At 41.3% G+C, this 27,485-nt stretch overlaps 2 protein-coding genes across 3 annotated transcripts in view; one reads left to right on the forward strand and one right to left on the reverse strand.

The window, feature by feature from the left end:
* The first annotated feature begins 1,463 nt into the window (after nucleotides 1–1,463).
* tegt (testis enhanced gene transcript (BAX inhibitor 1)) lies at nucleotides 1,464–11,950 on the forward strand. Its single transcript, XM_083920223.1, has 10 exons — nucleotides 1,464–1,539; nucleotides 3,189–3,297; nucleotides 3,403–3,511; nucleotides 4,665–4,785; nucleotides 4,905–4,953; nucleotides 5,867–5,964; nucleotides 6,114–6,193; nucleotides 6,281–6,381; nucleotides 7,844–7,919; nucleotides 10,976–11,950. Exons 2-10 carry the CDS (start codon nucleotides 3,242–3,244, stop codon nucleotides 10,997–10,999), a joined length of 714 nt encoding a protein of 237 aa, XP_083776349.1. The 5' UTR covers nucleotides 1,464–1,539; nucleotides 3,189–3,241; the 3' UTR covers nucleotides 11,000–11,950.
* A 1,176-nt stretch (nucleotides 11,951–13,126) lies between these two features.
* nckap5l (NCK-associated protein 5-like) overlaps nucleotides 13,127–27,485 on the reverse strand; it is a 47,079-nt gene continuing 32,720 nt past the window's right edge. For both annotated transcript variants that reach the window (XM_083920213.1, XM_083920214.1), the window contains exons 3-13: nucleotides 24,563–24,703; nucleotides 24,214–24,282; nucleotides 24,089–24,127; nucleotides 23,867–23,986; nucleotides 21,536–21,628; nucleotides 18,356–21,270; nucleotides 18,074–18,203; nucleotides 17,071–17,143; nucleotides 15,977–16,255; nucleotides 15,587–15,738; nucleotides 13,127–14,370 (exon numbers count right to left, since the gene is read on the reverse strand). In XM_083920213.1, the coding sequence (XP_083776339.1) occupies nucleotides 14,110–14,370; nucleotides 15,587–15,738; nucleotides 15,977–16,255; nucleotides 17,071–17,143; nucleotides 18,074–18,203; nucleotides 18,356–21,270; nucleotides 21,536–21,628; nucleotides 23,867–23,986; nucleotides 24,089–24,127; nucleotides 24,214–24,282; nucleotides 24,563–24,703 (4,272 nt within the window). In that variant the 3' untranslated portion in view covers nucleotides 13,127–14,109. The remainder of the gene's footprint in view (nucleotides 14,371–15,586; nucleotides 15,739–15,976; nucleotides 16,256–17,070; nucleotides 17,144–18,073; nucleotides 18,204–18,355; nucleotides 21,271–21,535; nucleotides 21,629–23,866; nucleotides 23,987–24,088; nucleotides 24,128–24,213; nucleotides 24,283–24,562; nucleotides 24,704–27,485) is intronic.

Genomic DNA, 27,485 nt, shown 5'->3' on the forward strand with positions numbered 1-27,485 from the left:
TGTATGTTTTTCCTCCTATCTTAAAGTTTTAAATAATCTGCTGTATGTCCTCTTATCAATCGTGAAATCTTTTGGCTCTCAAAGACGTCACGTTCTGCTTACATCCCAACAATCATATTTACATCCACTTCAAAAAAATGTGTACAGTGGTGGAATTAAATGATATACATTTAATCAAACCTTGTACTTAAGAGCTACGGCAAACTATCATACTTTTTTACTCCACTACAGTCATAATTAAATATGACAGGAATCATAACCTTTGATACATTTAGTTGCTAATACATTTGTAGAAAATTAAAGTTTAAAATGTGGGATTTTCTTTACATATAATGGAGTATATTTATATGATGCTACTTTTACTCAAGAACCATCTAAATAAACAATAACAATCATTTAAAACACATGTATTTACCATAACCAACGTTATACGTCTAAACATGAAGATATGCTAATGTAAAATGTATTATTTCAATAAAAATATACAAAACATGTTGCACTCGGTTGCACCATGAATCATTTACACTCATGTTTTAAGTTGCATCAGCACTCGATTTATTTTTAGTTTGATTAGAAACATGTAACAGTAGAGACAGCTCTTTGTTTCCTAGTAAGTAATACAAATATGGTCGAAACTTCAAACATTACGGCTGTGAAAAAACACTCCAAAGAAAATCATTGTTCGTCTGGTGACAGTTTGAAATGGTGCAGCTGAAATTTTCGAGTCGGCCATTTTAGGTGTACCGGGGACATTACTTGGTGACACACCCGGAAGTGCCTTTTTAAAATAAAGGTTTCTCTCTGTAAAGGATGGCAACAAAACTGTTTTGTAATAAAATAAAATAATATTAACAATTCCAAATATTCGGCAGATTAAATTTACATAATTAATTTTGTCATTATCTCAGGAAAATGCTATATCCATATTAAAACAATTTGGCCAAACAAAATACCCTCTTTTTATATTTTTAAAGATTCAGATTTTAAATCATATCTATGAGATTAATATGGCATTTTAATGTTACCTCTCTTATTTTAGCAGACCCCCATACGTTTTTGCTTTTGTTATTCTTCATTACTTTTTCATGTTTTTTTGTTTTGGTACATTTTAATTGATGTTATTGTTATTTCTATATTTAGAAATACATTTTTGGTATTGTGTAAAGCTCTGGAAATAAATAAATATAATGTTTGAATAAGTAAATAAAACAAAAAACTGCAGGCCTTAAATATAACAATTAAATTAAATCAAATCTGATTCAAAGTATAGTAAATATAAAAAATAGATGACATTTTTATTTGTGTCCATAAGCGACGTAGAAAATGTTTTACAAATTATTATTATTATGATTATTATCATTATTATTCTTATTATTATTAGTAGTAGTATTATTATTTATTTTATCTTAATTACTTTTTTTACTCCTACAGGAATCATTTTCGGGGCGTTTCCATGGTGACATCATCAGGCCACAGTGACACGTACTGAAGCAGGAAGAAGAAGGGCTGCCGATCACTTTAGCTCGTAGCAGCGGAGAGGTAAGCGACACCTTCATGTCACCATATTACCATATTATTGTATTAATGAGTAGCTGTGACTTAACTAACGGTATGCGCTGAAGAATTGACGTCGAATTTTGTTTAGCTAAAAAACGTTAGCTTAGCTTAGCTGCTCAGTTATTTATACTGACGCTTAGCTGTTAGCAACGTTAGCTAACGTTACTAATTTGATGCGTCAAACAGTTTTTTTGGCTGTTGCTCGACTGTTTCTGCCCTGTCAACATGTTTATTTATGAACTGAACGAGGTACTTGTTGATGTCGCTGCCAGCTAACTGAGCTTATGTGCTTGACACGACTCATGTTTTAAGAAAAGCTTGTTAGCGTGTTAAGCTAAGCGCTCATCGCTTATCAGTTAGCAGTTTGTTAACCTGTTGTGCAAGAAAAAGTTATTGTTGCAAACCTTCACACTGACTGAACTGCGCACTTGTGATCTGCGACATTTGTGACTCAGGAGTGGTGGACGCAGTATTCTGTATTTTATAGTGCTCAGTTTCAGTAAAAGGACAGATGCACATTACCAAAATACTAACGTTACTTAACAGAAACAGTGGTGGGAAGTAACAGAATTACATTTACTCAAGTAACGTCACAATTTTGAGTTACTTTACTTGAGTAATTTCATTTTATGCTCCTTCATAATTCTACATTTCAGTGGAAATATTGTACTTTTTGCTTCACTAAATCTATTTGGTAACTTAAGTTACTTTACAGATTCAGATTATTAATACAAAATATAATCAACAAATTATAATGGCATATATTGTTCCAGATGAAGCTACACAGCAGGATATAAAGTCAATACAGTTAGCTCCACCTTTATCAGCTGCAACATTAAGATGATATTTACACGCATCTATATTATATTATATCTATCTATATATATATATATATATATATATATATATATATATATTATAATGAAATAGGCCATTTTGCATAATGAGTACTTTAACTTTTTGTACTTTTTGTTGCTAATACTTTTGTACTTTTACTAAGTAACATTTTGAATGCAGGACTTTTACTTGTGACAGAGTATGTCTACACTGTGGTATTACTACTTTTAACTAAAAGCTCTGAGTACTTCTTCCATCACTGACTTTAAGTAACGTTTGAGGATGTAAATAAATAAATAAAAAAGTATTCATCATGTAGAATGGCCCTCTGTCAGTGTTAGGGATCTTGAAAAATGCTTGGTTTTCATCATAATCTGATGTTATATCTACACAAGCTTTCATTTTAACCAAAAATAATGTAAAATTAAAACAGATGTGATGATTTAGGCTTTGAGAGTCTGGAAATTATTGGTGTAGGTACACAGATGAAGCCCTTTATTAGATTATTGGATCGTTAATATTTATGCTCTACTGTTAGGTAATTTAATCTATATTTTATTAACTAATCATTTGCATTGTGTGTAAAATATTATCATGAAAAGTAGCTTTAGCTGCCAAATAAGTGACGAAATGTAGAGCAGAAGTATAAAGAAGCATAAAATACAAATACTACCTAGTTGCTCTCCACTACTGATCATTAACAAATGGTCGCCTGTGCTGCCTTTGAATGCTGTAATATAGTCTATATTCTGCTAAAGTGGAGCTGAAGTGTAATCGTATGCCTTTCTGTTCAGAGGAGACTTTGCCCAATCAAGAATCTCTTCAGATCTCGATCTCTGGTTTCATCATGAACGTGTTTGACCGCAACATCAACTTTGACTCCCTTTTCAAGTTCTCCCAAATGTACGTAAGCATTCAGTAGATTGCTGTCTAAGTTGTGTACTTTATCCACTTTGAATCAAGTGTCCACCGCCCCCAGCCTTTTTCATTGTAATCTTTGTTTTGCAGATCTCATTCTACCCAGGTGCACTTGAAGAATGTGTACTCCAGCCTGGCAGTGTGTATGTTTGTGGCTGCAGCGGGCTCCTACGTCCATGTCGTCACGCGCCTCTTTCAGGTGATACTAACAAGATACAACAGACTCTTCTATCTGTCCAGGTCGATCCTGTATATCAATGCAAATGGTGCCCTTGAGCAAAGTACAGAAAAGTACTTTATGCTACCTAATCTAACCTAATTTGTGCATTATGTTTTAATTACAAGGTGCTTGAAGCAATTTACTGCTGATAAATGTCAGCTTTCACAATAGCAAAATGATGCAATATAAGGAACTTTGTAGATTATTTAAGTCCAGCTTTATCCAATGTTTGTTCAGCAAACGGTGAGCGAGTGGTAAACTACCCATATCCTAATGCACGTTTTCCATGATTACTTAGATGTTTTAAACATAGCAACATGACATTTGCTGTGAAATATAGCAACTTTTCTGTTTAATTTCAGGAAAGTGTATTTGTTTTTTTTAGGTCCACCTCCAGTGTAAGACACTGTGAGGAATCCTAATTATTGTCATCACTCAACACATACTTTGTTGTTTATTTACCTCTGCCCCTGTTTCATGTGACAACAGCATACTTGCCTGCAGAAGAAAGTGAGACTGAGCTAAACAGACTGCAGAGGACACAGCATTATACTGGGAACTTCATTGTTGCTGCCGGCATTTTCCCGTTGTTCTTTTGACATTTACAGTTTTAGAGGATACTGAATGTATTATGGATAAAAGACTGATGGTGAATTCCCCTTTTCATGGTCTCAACATGGAAACATATAGCTAAAAAGATCATCATATTTGAAAAAAAAAAAAAGATTAGAGGTGACGTGAAAATAACAAACAAAGAGGAACATAAGAACAGCTCTACTTTGATGCTTTGTCTGCTACACCAGTGCCAGCACAATGCATATTATAGGGCGTTCTCCTGTATATCAGTAGCCCTGCAGGCACATTTTAAGATATAACAAGCACTCCAGTTCAAAGTACAGGCCTTTAATTTGAATCAGAACCACCAGAAGATGTTCAGATAAGACAGAACTTTATTAGTCTGAAAGGCCTTTTTAAAAAAATTATAACATCTTCTGGTGAAACTGTTGCTTCAGCGTTATTCAACCTGCTGCTGGGATAAACTGACGCTACACGTTTTTAAAAAAGGAGAGGAGAACCTATAGTGGTGGGTATTATTCCTGCCCCATCTTAACCTTTGCGTCCTTGTTCTCAGGGAGGTGTGCTGTCTGTGCTCGGCTCCCTGGGGATGATGTTTTGGCTCGCCATGACTCCACACAACTCGGAGACCGAGAAGAAGAGACTGGCTATCCTCGCAGGATTTGCCTTCCTCACAGGTAAAATAATGATGTTGCAGATAAAATGGTCACTTGGCATGTGAACAGAGATGTCTTTGTTGATTTACGCTTAAGTAAGAGTTAGTAAACAGTGTTTGCCTTCCCCTTTCCCGCTCCAGGTGTTGGCCTTGGCCCCACACTGGACTTTGTCATCGCCATCAATCCGAGGTATGTGAAAGGTTACTCAGTGTTTAACTTCTGGCTGGAGCTGTATAAATGTTCAACATATAAGGGTTAATGCCTGACAAGGTGTCCAATTAGAAGAAGAATTCCTTTATTCGTCCCGCAATAGGGAAATTCTATTTTCACTCTATTATTCATTTTCATTTTACACACACACAGGCCCGAAATACACACACACACACACATGCACAGACAGGACCTATATACATGCAATTAATGGAGCGATTTTAGAGCGAGGGGGCTGCCAGTGACCGGTGCCCCGAGCAGTGCCTTGCTCAACAGCACCTCGGCAGTGCCCAGGGGATGAACTGGCACCTCCCCAGCCACCAGTCCACGCTCCATTCATGGTCCACACGGGGACTTGAACCAGCAACCCCCCAGTTCCCAGCCAAGTCACTTATGGACTGAGCTACTGCCGCCAATTATCAGGTATTAATAAAAAAAAAACTGTCCGACGTGCAGCGAAGGCCATTAATACTTGATAATTGGACACTCAAAGGGCATTAACCCACTTATACCATAGTCACTTACGAACTAAAATAAAATAATTGGACCACAAGTTTTAGAAAACAACTTGTTTCCATTTGCTTCTACTAGTGTACAGGTACAAAAGGTAATGCAACCCTATGTATGAACAGTTTACATTCTTCTTCTTTTACTCTCCTCTGTCTTCTTACTTTCTTTGTTCTAGGAGTCCATATATTAGGGGTTAATGCACACCTATGGAATGTACTCCCACCAATCAGAATAGAGTATTAACAAAGACTATGGTCTAATCTAAAACTAATTAACAATAAGAAGAGCATTGTGTGATGGTTGGTGGCCATGTTTGTGGGTCTGTGCACACCTGATTGAAAGTGTAAATTTACTTGGTGTGTTCTGGTTTGTTTCTCCTCAGCATCATCGTGACAGCTTTCATGGGAACCTCAGTGATTTTCATCTGCTTCACTCTCAGCGCTCTCTATGCCAAACGCAGGAGCTACCTGTTCCTCGGAGGTAAACGCTTATTAATGTTGTGACCATAACACAGTACACTTCTCTTCTCAACCATTTACAACAAGTCTTTAAATTACACCCATTTGTTATCCATTATGCAGAATTTCTCTTGGCTTAAATAACTCATATGTGCGGTTTCTTCTTCAAAGGCACACTGATGTCTGGCCTTTCCCTCCTTTTCCTGATGTCTGTGATGAACATGTTCTTTGGATCTGTGATGATGTTTAAGGTAGCTGAACCATTCCTCACTTCACGTTTGATCAGCGGCGTGTCATAATGCTTCTGTATAAATCTTTTTTATTATCTTTTCTGACAGGCACACATGTACCTGGGGCTGCTCATCATGTGCGGCTTCGTCCTGTTTGACACACAGCTCATCATTGAGAAAGCGGAGAACGGAGACAAGGACTACATCTGGTGAGGACATGTACTCTTTTATCTGTTGGCTCACGCCTGATCCTAACCAAATACCATGCAAATGCATCGCCTCATAGAGAGGTGTACAACTCAGGTTGCCTGATATCAGGCAGGATTGTCAGCTAGTTACTAGGGTACACTAAAGTCACGGTTTTGTATGTGCCTCGGTGAAGTCACGGTACGGTTCATAGTTAAGGGGGAAATTGAAAAAAACTGCTTAGTTGTCAGAAGCAGCATAAGTTTAATTAGTAAACAATTTAACACAACACTTAAAAAGTTTTAGCTGTCAGTATAAAACATGCAACTAAATTGTATAACGAATATAAAAAAATACTGCTGCACTTCTCCAATAAAAAAACAACTTCTTGAATAATTTCAGCTGCAGCATGAACTAAGGTAATGGCATTAGCCCGTTCTGAATTCCCAGGTAGGGTTGTTGACATTGTGTCTGGAGCGTGCGTGCGTGCAGCGGTTGCTGAGCTGAAAAGGGATGGGTCTTTTTTTTGCTCTGACGGGTGCATGGAGCCCTCTACTGGCCACATGTTGAACAGGTATTGGCACAGAATTTTTGACATCGTGACATCTCTAGTAAAGAGAAACTTTGGAGCGGCGCAAAGTAAAAACAAACCCTGTAGGCGATATTCAGTTTGTTTACATGCACATCAGTAACCCAAAAATGGTCTTTCCCCGGTTAAGGGATTATTGGATTACTGAAGTTCACCCTGTATACATGAGCAGGTGAGAATGGGATGATGACGGGAGTTACTCGAGCTCCGGTACAGTAGGTGGCGCTCCGCCAACACACAGCTGGTCAGAATACGTCTTTTTTTTCCGGGTCACCTTTTATCAAAAATCACAACAACTTGGAAAGTGGGGGAAATGGCCGACTTGACAGAAATACGACCAAAACGTGTGTTTTTGTTCGTGATGTTAGCTGCAATTGTAAAGTCCTCCGTCTGTTTAAAGGTAAAGCTCATGGTGGTGTTGATTTTTTAATGTTGTGGTGATGCTTCCTGATGTATTCATTTTACTCCGATTATACCCAGAGTATTGCCGTAACCCGAATATGATCGGGTTTTTGAACTGCATGTAAACGCACTGATTGAGAACGTGCTGGCGGCGCTGATTTGTTAATGGTCAATCCTCCTGCGGCGCTAAGTGGTTGATTACTTTTTCAACGGGTAAACCAGTTTTTTATGTCATGATGCCAGAGGAATCAGTCAACTCGGTGGAGTGGGCAGATTCAGACAACTTGGCATTAGTTCCTAAGTATAAGAAAAGATTGGTTTAATAGGTTTTAGAATTTTGCTGAGGTGCTGCATGAGCTCAGACCTTAGATGATGAATGAATACATTTCAGAGCCTGATGCTCTTTGTTTTAGAGATCTTTAATAATGTATGGTAATGTTTTGTGTCATGTGTAACCGCTCTGAAACAAACCTGATATACTTTGTTTTCTGAAGGCACTGTGTGGACCTGTTCCTCGATTTCATCACCATCTTCAGGAAACTGATGGTCATCCTTGCCATGAACGATAAGGTACACAGTGTTTTGCCTAATCCTTCTCTTATTTAAAGCAAATGCGTACGTCTGTTCTTAGGTGTTTTTCTGTTGTAAGCAAATCCAATGGAAAGATCAAAAGCAATAACGAAGTGATCCAACCAGCAGACAGTAGCGTGTATCCTTTATTCCCGGTGCCACAGAGCCTCATTGTTGTCCTAATATATTAAAAACACAGCAGTGAGGCGCACTGGGCGACTGTGTATGTGGGATTGAACAGGAATAAACAATCCTGCTGCAGGCGATGCTAATCTACCAAATCCATGCCTGAAAATAATTCCTAACACATGCATGATTTACTCTTGTTTGAGTAAAGAATATGAATCACTACGGTGGTCAGAAGTCTTAGGAGAATACTCTGCCTTCTACATTTGTGACCCATCGTTAAAGATTTCTAACTTGAGCAGGAACCAGGGGGCTTTGGGCTGAGAGCCACAGACAGGGCAGGGAAATCAGAAAGGTTTGAGAGAAGTCATTTGTTGGTAACATCGTTGGCTTCGATACTTTCATGGGATTTGTTGACAAAATATAGGATATTGCCAGACTCAAACCTTTAATATTCCTGCAATAAAGACAGATTCAAATAAATAGTCCTTTCTCAGAGGTGTTGCATAAGTTCAGCCCTTAGAGGAAAGATGTCTTTACTGTCTTCTTTCTTAAAGGAGCACTGTGAGAGTGTATATTGCATTCAAACTAATAGTGCTTTCTAGCGCCTTGCTCTTTCGAACGTGAGATTCAACCTGGTTGCAACTACAAAAGGCGCTATGACCACACGTGATCTAATACTGCCTCATCGAGTTTTCTTTCGGGACAGTAACATTGACTTACTTTTCGAGAAGAAAGCATCTTTCCCCTTCAGTAGCTCTTTCCACCTGGGAAAAGCCACCCCAAAGTTTACTCTCGTTTTCTGGATTTGCCGGGCACGTTGCCACGCGTCTCGCTGAGCTCCTTCTCCAGTCTTCCACAGTCATGCAGGCTCTGAGCAAACACGCGTTTAGCCTTTCCAATACCACGTAGTGCTTTATGTCCCTCTCAGCCGGTCATTATTGTTTTTATAAAGTGGCAGGACATGGAAGCCTCCATAGAGTTTACCCTCACTCACGCACTCCTCAACCGCTTATCCTGCGTCAGATAGCCGGGCAGCAGCTCTAGCGGGGGCCCTAAAGTTCCCTTTCCCGGGCCACATTAACCAGCTCTAACTGGGGGATCCTGAGGCGTTCCCAGGCCAGTGTGGAGATCTAATCTCTCCATCTGGTCCTGGGTCTTCCCGGAGGCCTCCTCCCAGCTGGACGTGCCTGGAACACCTCCCTAGGGAGGCGCCCAGGGTTCATCCTTACTCGATGATCCTGAACCACCTCAACTGGCTCCTTTCAACACAAAGGAGCAGCGGCTCTACTCCGAGTTCCTCATGGGTGGCTGAACTTTACCCATCCTACGTAAATACAGACAAGAAATGATCTGTATTTATTATCTGTATTAGTCATATTGTTGGCGTAGGTAATTCTACATGGAGGACTTATTTATGAACGTAGACGTTGATTTAAGGTAATACATTTCTTAAAATGCTACACAGTGTCCCTTTAAACAATACTGTAGCTTAAATGCCGTTTTGAAACTGTTGGCTCACCCAAATGACAAAGAAAGCACATTCTTCTGTAGCTCTAGTAGAATCAAGTCATGCAGACTCTCTTGGTTTCATTGGTTGAGGTTTTGAGATATCTGAGACTTCTGGCCATGCTGCGGTTCAATGTTTGTTTGTAGGGGAATTCAGTTTGTGGTGCACAAAACGATGAGAAAACGACGACATTTGAATAACTCAACAGCAACATAATCTTGTTTTTATTGGAACCACTTTTTCTAAAACGATGGTTCCCTAATGAACAGTGATAACTTAAGATGTGCTATCACTGCTTTGTGCAGCAAACAATACCTCAGTACTTTTCCCTAAGATTTTGAAGGCAAAGCTTTTCCATGTAATGCAGCAGAGGTTGCATAAGACTCTCGTAGGCCATCATTTTGACAGAAGGGTAGTTAAAATGCCATCATAATCTATAATAACCCGCCATTTTAATCAACCGTGCGTCACATTTCATGTCAACATCACACGAAGCAGGTGAATAACTGAATAACTGAATAACGGTGACAGCAGATATTGTGACGTCACAATTATTTGGATTTTTAAAGAAAGTTGGGACTGTGAGTTCAGCCATATCTGTTGGTCTCTGGCTTCTCCGGTATAGACCTTGCACTGCGGAGCCACCCACAGTTTACAGAGTGCCTCATTAACGTTATGAGGCCCCATGATAACGTTGGGTTTAAATCTGAAATATTGCCAAAAGAGGTGTCCATGCTTTGTGTTTTGATACCAAATCCTCCGCCATCATCTTGTCGGTGAACTTTCATTTTAACCTGATGTTATAGTATCCGCCCTTTTTTTTACCAAACCTTTCTTCTGGACACAAACTTTATTAAAATGACAAAACATCACAACCCAAGTTACAGTAAGCCTCATCTCTACGTGCATGAGAAGATGTTGTGATAGATTTACTGCCTTTTCTCACCCATTTGGAAGAGATATACACTCGATAAATCTAATAAATCTTCCTTTGATGGACGTGTTCTTGAAAATATAGCTTGTTAATCATGGTGAATGACCTCACGAAGGACTTGACTGGTGAATTGACGGCAGTTTACTTGAGTCAACGGTATCATGAATCTGGCCTCAGCCCAGAAGAAATTGATGGTTGCAGTTAATCGCTGTGTTTAATTAAAAACCCGAACAACTTCTGAACATCTGAAATAGAAGAAACATTATTTGGCAACTCCATAAAATCTGCTGCGACCTACGTTTGGGTCACGACCGACGCCGTCACATTGTTAGAAAATATCCCGTCAATGACAGAAAATATTGTGTTAACCTTATTTCCGGTTGGAGTTCTTCTTGAGTGACGACACGACTGTGTTTTTCTTTTCATAACCTTGAATTGCTGAAAGTTTTGTGGACTTATATCTCTTTTTGTTTTTCTCATTTTCAGGAGAAGAAGAAGGAAAAGAAGTAAAGAACGCTTCAAGAAATAAAAAAACCAATCTGTCAGAAGAGGCACAACTTTGGTGCTTTTCACTTTCTGTCTTCATTTATTGAATTAACTCCTATGTGGTCTTATATTATTGAAATTTTCTTTGATTTATTTTTTCTCAAACTTACAACAAAGGGTTGAATGTAAGTTTCTGGTAAACTAATGCTAGTCCCCATCATGGCTGTGAATGGAGAATTAGAGTAATGCTGCAGTGAGCATGCTTGGCCTGTAGAGGGGAGCGTTGCCCTGATGAAGCTGAGCACCACTTAATGATGATACTTGTTATTTAGTGCCATAAATAAATTAACCATAGGCTCCTTTTTAGCGGGTCATGTGAGCTTCTGAGGCTGATTGTTGTTTTATTTGAAGTTCTGTAATTTCATTCGTTGATTTGCTTATTTATAGTTTCCCTCTGTTCTCTTTAGTGGACTGTCACAAGATATGGTGTCCCATGATTTTGACAACAGATCCCCCCCCCCCCCCCCCCTTTTTTTAAAAAACAAACAAATTCCCTTTAATTGTTTCTCGTTCTCTCAAATTTTCGTTTTGTGACCAACACTTTGAGTTTGGACGGCGAAGCCCGGCAGCACCGACACAAACCCTGAAAGCCTGTCGGAGTCATGAGGACCGACACCTCCTCGTTCAGACGGACTTTTGTGGATTCTGGACGTTGGCCGGCAGAGGAGGAGGACGAGTCGGAGCCATCTGTCCATGTTTTCATCTTGGACAGCAGGCGAGTCACTCAGACCTCTCCCACTGTAAATCTCTCTAAATATCTGTGGTCTAGAAATTAGTTTGCCAAATGATGTGATGTTAACCGTAACGATTTTTTGAAAGTGTATACTGTGAAGAATTTATTTTATGGATGTAAAATTGAAACTAATAATTTGATACATTTGCTCAAATAAATGTGAACGTATTGAAACAAAGTCATCTTTGCCTGTTCTAACTCTGAAATGATTTGTTACTAACAGTGGGGGAAGGAATATTCACATCAGTTAATGATGTCAAAGTAGTAATACCTGTAAAAACAAATGCTTACTTTAGACCTGAAAGGATGAGTCATCGATCAGCTGATTATTTGAAAAAGAATCTGTTTAGATTATCAGTTTATTGTTTGTCGCTCGTTTACCAGTCATTCTTTTAACAAAAAGCCAAATATTTGGGTGGAAGCTTCTCAAACTTACACATTTGCTACTTTTCTCAATCCTCTCACCGTCAATTATATATTAAGGTTTTGGACAAAACGAGCAGTGTTACGACATCTACGTGGGTGAACAATGGCATAGAATTTTTTGACTTTTTGACATTTGTTAGATAAAATGCGTAATTAGAAACTTAAGTGGAAGATTCATCTAATGGAAAATATTGTTCGTTTCAATCAAACAGTTTTTAGCAAAAGTACTGTCCGTGTATTAGGAAAATATTCTTGGCGTATTAAAAATACAAATATTGCAGAAAATGCTCCAAGTTTATACCATCATGTTATTAGGTTATTAATACAGGTGTATTAATGTGTAAGTAGCAAATGAACGTAGTTGGTCTAGAGCTCATTTGAGTAGTTTAATGCAGAACTGTGTAAATTTTACATTTATTTTGTGTCAAATCTTAAATGTGTAAAGTCTTTACAGCGGTCAACTAAATGTAGTGGACTACTTGTACTTCAGTGTTTCCATTTTGATATTTTTGATATATATTTTAACTGGCTTTAGTAAGTAGTTACTTTTCAGATTAAGATTTTACATTTAACAAAATCATGACAAGTTTGGCAATTTAGCATTTTTACTAAAGTAACACAAAGTAGCTCTAAAGTGGTCTGGAAACCCTTGAAATTGAGGTTATTATAGGAGGCCAGTTTGTCAACCTGCTGTAGAATAATGTCACAGAACCTCATTTTAATAATTCTAGCCCAATAACATCTGATTTAATGTGACGACAGAGCAATAATCACTATAGTGTATATATATGTGAATTACTGTCGCTGTAAGGTGCTGGGAAACCTAAAAATGTTTGAGGAACCCTCACTGGAGCACGGCTCTCTAACCTACTGTAACCGTAGGTCTCGTCTACAGTTGATACCAGTGTCCAAAGAACCACGTCAGCCTGAAGTAAATCAAAACATTTTAATTAGAAAGTTGAAAAACGGCAGTAGGTACATAGGACCTCTATTGGCTAGGGAACGGACAGCAACAGAGATGTTGAAATACGAGATATGAACAGAATCTACTAAAGCGAGGAGACTTTGAATTTTCACAGAAAGATTACAAAAACAAAAGATGACTGCAAAATGATGCACATTTAAAATAAATAAATAATAGAAATACATATTCATTGAATAGTGTAGCCATTTCTCTTATCTATGTTATTATTGCTGGTATATATTACCTTTAAATGTATTATGATTTAAAAACAGACGTATTCTGACAACCAATCCTCGGTCGCAAATCATTATCAACATGATCAATAAATCGTTTATACATTTCAAATCCTGATGCGTGAAGTTGAGCGATGGAGAATCACACACATGAACATTCAGTTGTTTTTTAAGGAGCTCTATGTTGTTGTTGTTTTTTCCTCCAAATACATTATGTGATGAGATCCCGAACAGAGTGGACGTTTTCATACAGATCGTCTTCCTTGATGAACATAACGGCGTCTACCAGCATGATTCAAAAACAAACGACAGGTTGCTGAACAACTACTGAGGAGTGACAACTTTTGTGCTAATCCTTAGCTTAGCCATGCGTTTTTGTAGTCCTGTATACATGAGTTAAAGAGTGTCCGCACAGTCAACGTCTGATTGTGAGAAAAAAAAGTGAACAACCTATGTTATTTGGGGGGTGGCTTTTGGCTTCGTGTTCGTTTGAAATCCTGAGGAGAAGTCTTAGCGATCCGTCTTTCCAGTTGCAACAGAGAAATGAGAAAAGCATCACCACCACAGTATTCTTACAGACATCAACGGGGCGCACGTTCTTTTCCTCAAAAAGGGTGGTTGAGCAGCATCACAGTACAGTTCAGAGCGGTGCTGGGTCTTATCGTCTGAGGACTAGATGAGCTCCTCTCTGTCCTCCCCTCCCCCACCCTTGGCTGGATCATCCTTGGCTGCCGCAGGACGACAGACTGTCGTACAGAGAATCGCTGAGGGACTCGGGGGTCTCCAGGACCTGAGGGCGACTCGGGGAGAGAGCTTCCTCCGGCCGCTCCCTGAGCAGCTCCAGCCCGGCCTCCCGACTCATCTCGGGGACACTGGGAGTGCGAGTCTTCCCCCTGCGGCTCATCCCCGGCTGAGCGGGGACCGGCAAGCTGCCTGGGTCGACCACCCGGCTGGAGGAGGGGCCGCCGGCCTTCACGCTCTGAAAGGACGCAAACGGGTGAGAAGCATTTTTAGGTCGTGTGTGTGGTCTTATGTAACGCCTTCAGGTGCAAAGAAAAAGAAAACTCCACAAAAGTGGGTTACGGAAATCATCCAAGTGTAAATCTTTAATATTCAGCTGATTAATAATTTGTAAAGGCAGAATGTAGTTCTGTTTTTTTTAGATTATGTAAGAGGAGTGCAGATTTAAAAGTGTATGTGCCGTCAGTGACCCAGATGGTTCTCTCAGCAGGCTGCTGCAGTTTTCCAGGAAGAAGAGAGGAAATGAAACACTAGTATTATGGTAGGAAATGACAATTACATTAATGGTGCTTTAGTGGTACCATCCTGATTTCAATCATTTAGCTGTTTTGTTTTACTAGGTGTAGAAAACATCTACTGCAAGTCATTTGGTCCTGGATGAGGGATATGAGACGATTTTCTGAGTCACCTTTTACACTCTTTCATTTATTTACAGTTTTTATGGCCTACTTTACTCTGGTTTTTTGACATACTATGAATTTTTTTAGACACTTTCTTTCTACGTTTCTTTTACATCTTGTATGACATAAAATACTATGACATTTTTACAATTATTATTATATAGCTTTAATGATTCCCTGACTTTTTCCATGGCAGAGTATTACTGTTTCTTACATGTTTCGACAGCGTGATTTTTTTATGATCACTTTTACAACATAAAATACTGTTTTTTTTTATAACATTTTGTCATAAAAAAATCATAGTACGACAACCTATACTATGACATTTTGTGATTTAAAAAAATAAAAAATATTTATGATTTATTTTGACTTATGAACTATGAATTTTTCACTTTTTAAAAACATTTGAATGTCGTAGCACACTATGACTATATGATTTATTTTACATTTTTATCAGTTACCATGACATTTAATTATTTATGTTATTTGTGATTACTACTTTTTTAACGACAATTTAATCATCACATACTATAATATGACCTTTTCTGCTTTAATTACTTTTTAAATTTACATTTGTGTGGCATACATATAAAACACATTAACATAATTAATCAATATACAGTAGACAGTTTAGTCGTGCTATTTTACAACCAGTGTACAGTGACTTTAAGTGAAGTTGTGTTGCTGCTGTAGCCGATCACAACTCAAAGTGGGGATGAGGGGTGTTCATATGAAGCACGCCACCTCCCCTGCAGGTTGAACCACGGTCCCTACCCCTCTGAATGGAGATCCAAAGGACACGGCCTCCTCCTCTTCCTCCTCCACTGCCAGGTAAACCTCTGCAGGTCCTGCTGGAGTCTTCAGGTTGGGGAAGGTCCAAGTCTTGGAGCGAGGTGAAAACATGTTGGCTCCATGGGCCTCTTTGTCTGGAGACGGAGTGAATAAAGACATGTTTGCATCTCTTTTCCACACATCAGAACTAAACACTGTCTTCTATCTTTTTACGACATATATACTATGGCATTGTTACAGACTTTTTTCCGACAAACTATACTGACTTTAAGGCTTTTTTCAACATACTAAGTTTATACAATAACTCCGTGAACTCAAACAATGCTCTGGATGTTTTGTCATTATGAAAAAAGTGGGAGAGTTTTCCGGCACCTTCACGGATGACGCCGGCGGAGCTTCTCCCCTCCAACACGGAGCCGTACTGAATGGTGGGAATCAGCTGTTTGTGAGGCACGTAGCAATCTTCCTGCGACGTGGGCTCTCTGTCCAGGGTGCGGGCCCGCCGTCCGGCCCTCCCCGGGGAACTGGAGGAGTGGCGCTCGGCCCCGGTCCTCGTCTTGGACAGGCCGCGTCCCGCTGCACCGCTGCTGCAGTCCGGCAGGGGGAACGTACCGATCCCGCTGTCCAAAGTGTACGTGGAAGCACCGGAACCTTCAGAGGAAGGAAAGAGTCAGTGACTGGAAATGCATAAATGAGAGAATTACTTTGTAATTCAAGAAACAAATAAATAAAAAAGGCGCAAAGGAATTGAAGTTGAGTTCCCCATTATTTATTCTGTCTGTGAATCAATATTCCTCGGGGGTGTGGCCTTGTTTATTTACCTTTGATATGCTAATTAAGACAGGGACCAATTTTTTTTCTCTCAATATGCTGATTGTGCATTTCAGTAAAACCCGGACAGATTGTTGCAGATTTTTAATGTAGTAGTACTCAGATCCACAAAATGTGTTCTCACCTGTTTGTCTGGTCTGTATGTTACGTGCATGCTAATAAACGCGTTTGTGCCTTAGGTGTGTGCGTATATTTATGTGTATGTAGTTAGAGATTTCATTCATTACTACTACAATAGGGTAGGTTTATTATTAGAGGTATGTAATATATGTCACCACTGTTTTAATTGTAGAAAAAAGGTTTATTATAAACATTATGATACATAACATGTACTATAATATACACAAATATAAATGATTTGACTTCAGAGTAACTGGTAACTATAACTTTAAAATAAAAGGAATGGACGACTTGAACACCACTGCAGATTTGTGAGGTGTTCTTGTGATAACACATTAAACATGTTCGTTTACTTGCGTCTCACTCTATGAAATTCCTTAGACCTTCATTCATCTATTTCCAGACTAGTATTGGTTTGATCTCCCACATCCCCGTGTCCCGTAACGCTCATAAACCTTTAAAAAAATGTGTGATCTTTCTTTGCTCGGATAAATTCCTGGCAGACACTTCCTTACCTGCGAAGTGTTGGGAGTGAACCGAATCTGCGAGGTTCTCGTCTGACGTGATCTTGACGATTCTGTCTGATCCCTGCATGAAAGAACAGCAGAGCAGCAGATGGAGTGAATGTTTAGAGAGTCGGCTCCTCACATCAGCGAGCAGGAAACTATTTGAACAGATCAGGAGCCAAGGTTAGGCGTGAAACCAGCGGTGGAAGAAGTATTCGGATCCTTTTTTGGTTCACGCACTGAACGACTTTTTCCCACATACGCACACAGTGACTTGCACAGTGCTCAGCTCGTGGAGTTACTGTGCAACTTTACATTATAGAACTGCATGTATACGTATCATGCATCCTACTTTTATTGCCCAAAGGTTATTCTCCTTATTATCTGATATTCATATTAAATTTGGATAAGAGCAAACAAAAGTAGGCTTTACTATACTGCTATATGATGTAAATCGTTATTGAGATATGAAATGACCTTTATTGGGATAGAAGATTTTGGCATTCGTGAGGTTTATCTATTTGTAATAATTGTTCATAATGTCTACATCTTATTTGTCTACTAATACTATCAAGTCAGTTATACCTCTTTCACACCAATGACCAGGGTCAAACCAGGGTTATGTGACCCATGTTCAACCCTTCTTTTGTCAAATCAAACCAGGCTAGTTAACGTGGGTTAATGCCTTAACATGACAATTCATATACGACCATTCACATTGAAATTGACCCTTGTCCAAACCCAACTCAGTCAATTCGGGTTAAAACCCATTCAGACACAAAATCAACCCTGGTTGAGTATATTAAGTTGGAAAAAGTCATATTACAGTATGTCGAAAAATGTGAAAAAAGTCATAGTATAGTATGTTGGAAAAAAAGTCATAATATAATATGTTGAAAAAAATTATATAGTATGTCAAAAAAAATTGTGAAAATAGTCATTGTGAGTGAGTGAGTGAATGTGATTTATCACTGTTATAAATGTAAAATTCTGCAGAGAAATAGAGACGCACCTTCTCCATGTCGTCACGACTGGTGGTGTGACTGATGACGTCCCCCTGCTGACAAAACACCGCCTTGGAGGTCTTACAGTCAAAGGAGAGCCGGCGCTGCGGCATGTTGATCACTTCCTTCCCGTCCACTCTACATTTATCAAACAAAAGGTCAAGTTTCAGTTAGGATGTCCAAGCTTTACCGTGCATTTTTAATAACTATAACTATTACTATGACAACTTGAAATAACCACTTGTTATCATAGCAGCCGTAGCATCCACTCGTTCTTGTTGGGTCCTCACCTGTTCAGCAGCTGTTGCATGAAGTTGTCAGAACGCGCTCCTCTGTACATGACAGCCAGCTGTCCCTGAGCTTGGTCCATCACCACCTCACAGGAGTGACCCCTCCCCGACCTCTCCACGTAGGCTCTCTCCTCCTCCAGTGCCCTCCTCAGCCCCTCCGCCTTCTCCATCAGAGTCGAGATGGTCAGACCCTCCACTCCTTCTTTACACCTGGTGGCCATTTTCACAGAGTCCCTGCCCACGGAGGGGATGTTGATCTTCCACTCCTTCTTCTCGTCTTTCGCTTTGGTCGCCTCCGTCTTGCGGCTCAGCGCGGGTAGCTTGCTCTTCTTCAGGCCGAACCAGCTTGCGATGCCATTGGACGTCTTCTGCTTGACCTCGCTGCCCTGACCTCCTCTGTCCTGCTCCTGCAGCTTCAGCATGTTCTCCTCGATGCCCTTCATCACCTTCTGCTCGATGGCGGATTGCGGGCTTGAGGCCGGCGGTAACGGCTTCTCCCCGTCGGACGTTGGGGGTCTCGGAGGAGGAGGCGGCAGGCTGTCTCCGTACATCGGATTCTTCTTTCCTTTCCCGGTGATCTTGGTCCTCTCCTCTGACTTGGATGAGTAACGAGGAGCCTCTGAGGGCTTCCCCCCTCTGTGGACGGATGGGCCCTGGCAAGGTTTGGACGGCGACTTTGGGGGGATTTTGTTGGGGCTGCTGCTACTGTGAGGACCAACGCCTGGTTTAAGATTATAGGCCAGATTCAGGGAGCCAGGACACTTAATGTTATTGCGTAGTACTTGTGGAGCATCTGTGTTTGGGGACGGCAGACCAATTTTACTCTTGGGTCCTTCTGTCTTGGTCACACACAGTTCTTGTTTCACCACCACTGAACCAGAAGACTTCACAGCCTGTTCATACATTTGAGACGACCCCGGGTACTTCAAACCACCACTACTAACTTTGGGTTTACTGTCCAAAGAGTCTGTGAATTTTGAATGTCTCTGCTCCTCTTTATGGAGCTCCATCGGCCTCTCCGCTGTCTTACTCCTTTCTTCCCCGCAGGTGCCCTCATTCACAGTGTCGATCAGCCGGAGACCGACTTGTAAATCCTCAGAACTCCTCAGCTTTCCCAGCGCGGCCAGCCTATCTTTAAAAGCATGGTGACCGGAATCAGCTGGAGGTCTTGCTGCCCCGGCTGCAGGTCTCTTGGGGATGGAAGAGGAGTCTGTCCTCCTGACTGGGGGTGGAGGTGGCTGCGGCTGGGCGACCTCAAAGCTCTGCACTGTGATCTCCCTCACGTCGGCCTCCTGCTTCAATCTGGTTTGTGAATAATTAGCTCGGACCTGTGAGACCTTTCCGGGGGCGCCCGTGTTGGGCAGGCTGTGATGGTTCACCCACACCGGGCTGTCTGAATCCTCTTCATCATCTGACGTGGACTCTGATGTGGATGAGGACGACTCCTTTTGCTGAGGAGGAGGAGGAGGTGGAGGGTTGAGGACACTTTCTGGTAGCGATTTAATGAGCTTCCTCTCACCACCGTTCGCCTTTATTTGGGAGGGAAGTGTGGTTCTTTTCTCGAGGCCCTGGGCTGGTTCCTCCTCTCTAGAGTTGGAAGACATAACACAGACATTTTCATAATGAGGAATCCTCTGAGACACTTTGGGTGAGGAAGAGGACGCGGAGGAGGGAGTGCCCATCTTTGAAGCAGCACTGGCTTTAGGTGCAGAGAGGCTGCTGTAGCTTATTTCCTTAGTGGGTTGGGAGCAGACATCTTCAGGCTGAGGAGGGGACGTTGGGGCTGAGTGTGTGGCGGGGTAAGACTCAGACCTGGAGGGTGGAGGTGGGGGCTGCCTGCACCTCTCGGTGGTGGTGGCTCTGCGCGTGGGAACAGGGGAGTGGTACACCTCGTAGTTGTTGGTTCGACAGGGGATCCTGGAGCTGCGGGTGAGTTGGGGGCTCAGGCGGACTGCAGAGGTTGATGATTGAGACTTCTCACCTATTGAGGGAATTTTCAAGAACTTGAGAAGTTTGGATGGCGAGTTGATGGCAGCGGTTTTGACTTCGCTGAGGCAGGACGGGCTGGGGCTGACGGAGGCGCCGGCTCTCACAGAAGAACCCTCCAGATCTGTGCTGTCATTCTCTGGGATGGCCGACGAGTCATTCGACTTGGCTGCGTTGACGCCATTGTGCACGCCATCACTGGTCTCCGTATGTGTGCTCTCCTTCACAGAACTGGGTAGGTGGGAGGTGGGACAGAAACCAGTGAGCTCTTGAGAGGCACTAGTGTTTGGACAACTCTCGAAGCTGTCCAGCTCTTGCTCCACTTCCATCTCCTCCTGGCTCTGATCAGCTGCTTCTGCGGCGGACGAGTGGGCTATGGCGCCTGCCGGTTGCTGGTGGGCTTCATTCTTGGTACATTGTTTAGACGAGGGAACAGACTCCGCAGTTCTGCTCCTACTGTGACATTCGCTTATAGCAGCTGCAGGAACTACATGGCTCTGGGTGGCGGAGTTGGCTTTTGAAGGACTACAGATGTGGTTGCATGGTTTCGGAGGGCTGTCTGGGCTCCTCTTGCAGTGTAAACAGCAGGTGTTGCCACCCTCACACTTCACTGCCCCGTCTCCGTTGACATGCTGGTGCGAGTCAGTGTCAGAGCAGGAGCAATGGCAGCGTGTGTGGTGGGGTTTGCACGGTAGTGGAAGGGGGTCTGCTGTGGCCAGAACAGCCTCTGTGGACATGAGCACCTGGCTGTAGTCGCAGAAAGACAAGCTGGTGGTGGACGGGTGGAACTTCAGAGGGTCCGTCTCCTCCATCTTGCGAAGGACTTCCAGGATGTGTGCTTTCTTCTTGAAGAAGGGAGACAGGGCCTCCATGGAGGCGGCGGGGCCACGAGGGCCCGGGGAGGCATGTTGTGTGCGGTAGCCATTTCCCTTTGGACAGAAAGAGATCTCTATCAGCATTCAATTCACTGCTGACGCCTCAATGAGAGCCAAACAATCAAGTTCACCAAGACCTTTAGAGTGTGTGCGTATAGGAAATGAGTGCAGGACAGATTAGCTTTTTAAAAGCACAATAGTTTAGAGCAGCAAATGTCAGAGCGCGTTGTAACGTCACACACACAGGCCTCACACACATGCTTTGATACAATCACAACTTTGCACTCTAAATGTTTAGCAAAGGCTTTGCAATAATCACCTTGGCTTGTGCTTCAGTCTGTGCAGGCTCCACCTGTTTGGCAGAGTCATTGTGCAGCTGTGCATTGTAGTCTGGGAGGGGTCCCGCCTGGACCTGAAACAGGAGAGATTCATGAGGCAATTATGATGACACTGTATACACTACAGGCTATTGTACACACAGACAACTAGGAGCTGCATTGTCCTGGCATCTGTTGGAACAATATATAGAGCAGCAGTGAAAAGTCTGAGATCCATTACTGTAGACGCAGCAGCATCTGAAAGAATGAGGCCGAGGTGAGAAAGAAATTAGCAGCACCATCTGGTCTTTGAGAATCACAGCTGTGTACTCAAGTAACTCTGTTGGGTACTTCTACTTTACTACATTTCACAGGGAAATATTCATATCATAGTTGTAGTTGCTGAGGATGTTCACATGATCATCTGCATATAAACTATAATGAATAGTTTTAAATAAACTAACTGGAAGTTGAAGTGCTTAAAATTAGCTCCACGCTCACCAGCTACAACATTAATACTATAAGGTAAATGAAGAAAAACATAGGCCTAATGTTATAAACATCTTGAAAGGAGAACTCTGTATTATGAGCAGATGAAAAATGCAGCAGAACCAGTTATCGTCTTTTCTGTTCGACCTTTAACTGGTGACTACATTATCCACAATGCAATTCAAACGCTGACAGTTCATGCCAAGTCTATTTGACAGTACAGCTCAAGACAGACAGGAAATGGGGCAGAGACTGAGGGAGGAGGACATACAGCAAAGGGCCGTGGGTCGGAGTCGAACCCGGGCCGCTGCAGCAGGGACTGAACTTACTTTACTTTTTGGTATGCAGTAGTACTCTCTAAATCGTGTAAACAGACTTTGATGTGTAAACTTGGTGCAGGATGCAGGACTTTTACTTGTAGTGGAATGTTTTTACATGATTGTATTACTACTTTTGATTAACCCTTGTGCCTCCCATTGAAAAAGGTGATCCGGTGCCCTTACAGGACAAAAATGCCTGTGCCAAAAAACCTGCCATAAAATTATATATTATTATTATAATTATAATTTCCCACAGAGTTAAATCTCTTCAACAAACTACCAAACATTAAATAGTTCCCAGAACCCTTTAAATGCTAGTTTGTTTACAATATCACTGTTGTTTTTCTGTGTAATGCTAGGGAGAATTTATTTTTTTAATTTTTCAGCAACAACATTGATTTTGATGCTTTTTTTTCCTCTTGTGCAGTGTCACATAAAAAGACACGTCTATAAAAATACTATATTTTATTATTGTTAAATGTCTTTCACAGTCTGGGATATGTCAATGATTAGCAACAACATTAATGTGGATGCTTTGTATCAAACACTGCAGTGCAGCATGATACAGCAGCAATAAACCAGAAATATAGCATGTACAGTATTTGCACCACAGGGTAAAATGGCTCAATCTGGTGGAAAATAGTACTTAAAGTGTAAGTCCTGTGAAAGTGCACCCCATGGTGACACCCTGGAGACAGTTTTTTTTGGTTGATCAACCATGTATAGAGAATGCCCGGAGAGACGCTAACAGCCCCAAAGGGCTAACACTGATTAGCTCGGGGCGGTGCGCTGAACGCATCAAAAACGTCTTTTTTAACCACTAATATTGCTCAAAATAACAGCAAACCTCTACAGCAGCATGAGAAGGTTCCCTACACAGAATTTGAAGCACCAACAACGTAGTTAGAGAAACCAGAGTTTATTAAAAAAAAGACTGTTTTACAAGTCTGGGTCTTACCTGTAGGTCCATGTTGACAGGTAGTCCCTACAAATCGATTACTGAATGCACTGGAGAATTTTTGGCGTTTATAATTCCATGGAAATGCATTATTATTTGGCTGTTTGTGACAATGTCAAGGACCCTTATGCTGCTGCAGAGGTTTGGTGCTATTTTGAGCAGTATTAGTGGTTACAAAATGCCGTTTTGGATGCGTTCAGCTCACCGCCCTGAGCTTATCAGTGTTAGCCCTTTGGGGCTGTGTGCGTCTCTCCGGGATTTCTCCTTACATGGCTAATTTGATGGGTATTCATGCCGAAAAAGACCACAGGGTCCATTTTGGACAGAGTTACACTTTAATGCCCATGGGATTAAACATTGTAGTTCTAATGGGATGTTTTTGTCCTTAATGGTCTGAGTGTCTGTACTGGATACACAGTTTATAATTTATTTATCATAGGAGCTGAGGGTGAACTTCCAAAATGAAAAAGATGTCCCTCGTGATGAAGAGTTAAGTTAGGATCTGAATAAAGCAGTGGGAGAATGTATATGAAACAGTCATTTCCAAGTCGTTACAGCTGATTTACCTGGTAGTGAGCGGTGGGGTGGTTGGGCAGTTTCTGCTGAAAGAGCTCACAGAGTGCTCTGTTCTGTCTCTCCAGGTCAAACACCAACATCTTCAGCTTGATGCACTCCTCTCTCAGATCCTGTACATGGACAAAGGGAGTGGTGAGACAACCGGAGATGGTTAAAACTATGGTTGGTTCAAAAAAAAGAAAACCAGACGCAGAAATGTGGCTGTTCATTACCTTTTGATTCAGCAGAGCTTGGACTACGTGGTTGGCCACCTGATAACACAAAAAAACATCCTATTTTATACAGAATAACTTATCTGAGCTTAGTTTGTGGAGGATATTCTGCAACATGAACTCACCTCATCCAAGCATCTCTCATAAGCCTCTCTCTGACTCTCATTCGCCAACATCAGAGCAGAGTTTTCTGCCTGTGAGGAAAACAACAAACACATACGATAGTGATTTAATCAGGTTATTTCAGGCGACGTGTACATATACCTGCACCGCCTACATCAACTTCTAAGACACCAAAAATCCAGTTTCACAGTGTTTTTAATCACTATACTTTATGTTTACGGTCATTCTGACTGACAGACCATCATGGCAGCATTACAGTATGTGTCTGATTAACCACTTCTCCGCTTGCTAATTATCAATTTAATGAAAATGCAGCTTGTGATGCAGAGTGTGTTTTGTTCGTTTGCTCACCTCCAGCTCCCTCAGCCGGTCCATGAGCTCACTGCTGTTGTCCTCCAGGATGGACTCCACGTCTCCCTCCTCGCCTTCCTCGTCTGAACCAAAGTCTTCATCACACATTCTCTGTTCTGTCTCATCAGACATTGTTCTCATCTGTAAACACACAATGTGACACCACAGTCACTGTCACAATCCCTACAGCAAAGAAAAAGTTCACTGCAATTAATAAAACATCTTTTGACAAAATGGGACCTTAAAACGATGAATCAAAAGTTGTTGATGATTCATTTTCTGTCGATTGATGAACTGTTTCAGCCCTATGTAACGATCTGACTCTGGTTTCTCCGAGCTACCAAAACAAACACCAGTCAACTGAGCTTCTGCTCCACATCAGACACCGTTCTCATCTCCAACACTGACGTTAACATGATTACACTCTGTTAATGTTCTGTTCATCTGACAGACACATCATTTCACTCAACACCGCCAATCTACGGTAAACTAAGGGTTGCTGAGCAAACACATTAATGGATCCATGCTGCATTATTTCTGATGTGGAGAAAGATCAGACAATGTTTCTCTGCAGCTTTAACGAGTCCTCTGCTAGACTGTTTCATACAGGATAATGTAATGAAATCATATATCAAGATATACTGGGATATCGATATATCGTGATACACAAAAACATTGTCTAAACTGATAAACATTATTATAGAAACATCTGATATTAAACATTTTGAGTTTATATTTTGCGCTGAAGTTCTTAATAAAATCAAAAAATACATTTGTTACATATCTGACTGACCTCAACAGCTCCACTAAGGCTGCCGACATTAGTCGTCATAATAGACGGCGTCAGCACTGAAAATCAACAGTTAGAGTAGACCCATGTTTTTTTTACTTTTCATAAAACGTCTCAATACATTCCTGTCAGTGTTTCTCTTATATTCATTCTGCAGCAATCGTTGAAACACACCGGCACCGACCCTGGCCTCAGACGTCTCCAGCTGTACTATAGTAAAAAGGCAAAAGGGGCCAAACAAATAAATAAATCTCCAATCTTTATTGTCAATAGATTAATCATTAGAAAAAAAGTCATTAGAAGGCAGCCCTAGAGTCCACTGCCCAACCTGCAGAAACCACGCTGAGCTGCTCGAGTCTGTGAGCCAGTTCACTGCAGGACATAACCAGTCTAGTAGGCATGCGTCCAGGTGTGTGTGTGTGTGTGTGTGTGTGTGTGTGTGTGTGTGTGTGTGTGTGCGTGTGTGCGTGTGTGCGTGTGTGTGTGTGTGTGTGTGTGTGTGTGTGTGTGTGTGTGTGTGTGTGCGTATGTGTGTGTGTGTGTGTGTGTGTAGACCCAGATCCAACCATTACATCTTAAGGAGTCATTATGGCGGATGACACCAGCCTGATTCTTTGGCTGGAGGCCAATCAGGAACTGGCACAGTTTTACAAGTGACATACAAACAAACAAAAAAAAAACCCCTCTGTATGTAATAAACTTGGTATTTGTATTATATATATATTTATTCAACATTTTGAGTCAACCAAAGTTAGATGTCTCAGACCTCTGAAGTCTCTTGCGATTAGCTAGAGTTAGGGATGGGTGTGAGTGAACGATTTCTCAAGTAGTCCTCGTTTTCAAATTACCTCGATTGGTAAACAACGGCACCAACGATTGGAAAACAACGGCACCAACGACTCTTCGCCTCACCATCAGAGAGAAGTTGTCTGAGCTACATGATGGTGTTGCTGTGCAAGGCCCAGACGATACGGAGGGAAAACCTCACCATCAGAGAGACGTTGTCTGAGCTACAGGATGGTGTTGCTGTGCAAGGCCCAGACGATACGGAGGGGAAAGCAGTGATGTTCAGGGCCATAAGGTTGAGGCACTGGACACCGTCTTCAGGGAGGACTAGTTAGAAAATATGGATGTCAGTGAGCTAGAAGCTTGTTTCAGTGAGCCGTGCATACGTCCTCAGAAAAACCCACTGCAGTGGTGGAAGTCAAACAGGCACCGGGACAAAAAAGTGAGCGTTGTGTCTGTGGCAGCAGCGGCTGATCCCTGCCACCTCTGTGCCAGAGGAGCGCCTGTTCTCCACAGCAGGACCGATCATTAACACAATGAGAACAGGAATTGAATTAGGTTTTCATAAGGAAACAGTGTTTTGAAGGTGTGGTTGTAAAAATCCATCCTTAAAGAGGAACTGTGACTGTTGTGATTGAGAATCAGCATTAGGTGTTGTGTAGGCTGTGTTGCTGTGCATCATTATTCCTGCAGGAAGATGAGTTGAGTCTAGAAGGAGATTGGGAAAAACAAGTGCTTGAGGAATTGATGCGATCCCTCAATCTAGGAATTAACTCCTCGGGCCCATCCCCAGTTAGAGTGAAGTCAATGTCAGAACGAAGATGGAACCGGCGTGAAACTAGTTGACTTTTCTGTCTGAAATCAGGCGTGTTAAAATATGTGAAGTATTTTCAGCATAATTTAGTTTTAGAAGCTCTGTAGAAGCTGCAGAGTGAGGTTTCATCACTACAAGTGACTCCTTTCACAATGTTGGAATAAAAACATGAATTATTGACGCTTTGATGATTTATGTCTTCAGCAGGAATCAACGGTCTTGGTGCTCAGAGACACAGACGACATATTGTTGGATTCTTTTTTATGGGATCCTTTGACAATAAAAAAAAATTTGGAACCACAGCAGCTTAATCCTTTAAAGAGGTTTGTAGAAAAACATTTTTATCGTCTTCAGTGTGAAACGGAGCTGCAACGATCAACAGGAAATAAATCATCAATTATTTAGATGATACATTCATTATTTAAGTCATTCTTCAAAAGTCTTACAGAGATTCTCAAATGTCAAGGAATATATATCAATATAATATATTTCATTATTATTATAATAGTTAGAATAAACTGAATATATCTGAG

The sequence above is a fragment of the Echiichthys vipera genome (genome assembly GCF_963691815.1).
Source record: "Echiichthys vipera genome assembly, chromosome: 9".
NCBI lineage: Eukaryota > Metazoa > Chordata > Actinopteri > Perciformes > Trachinidae > Echiichthys > Echiichthys vipera.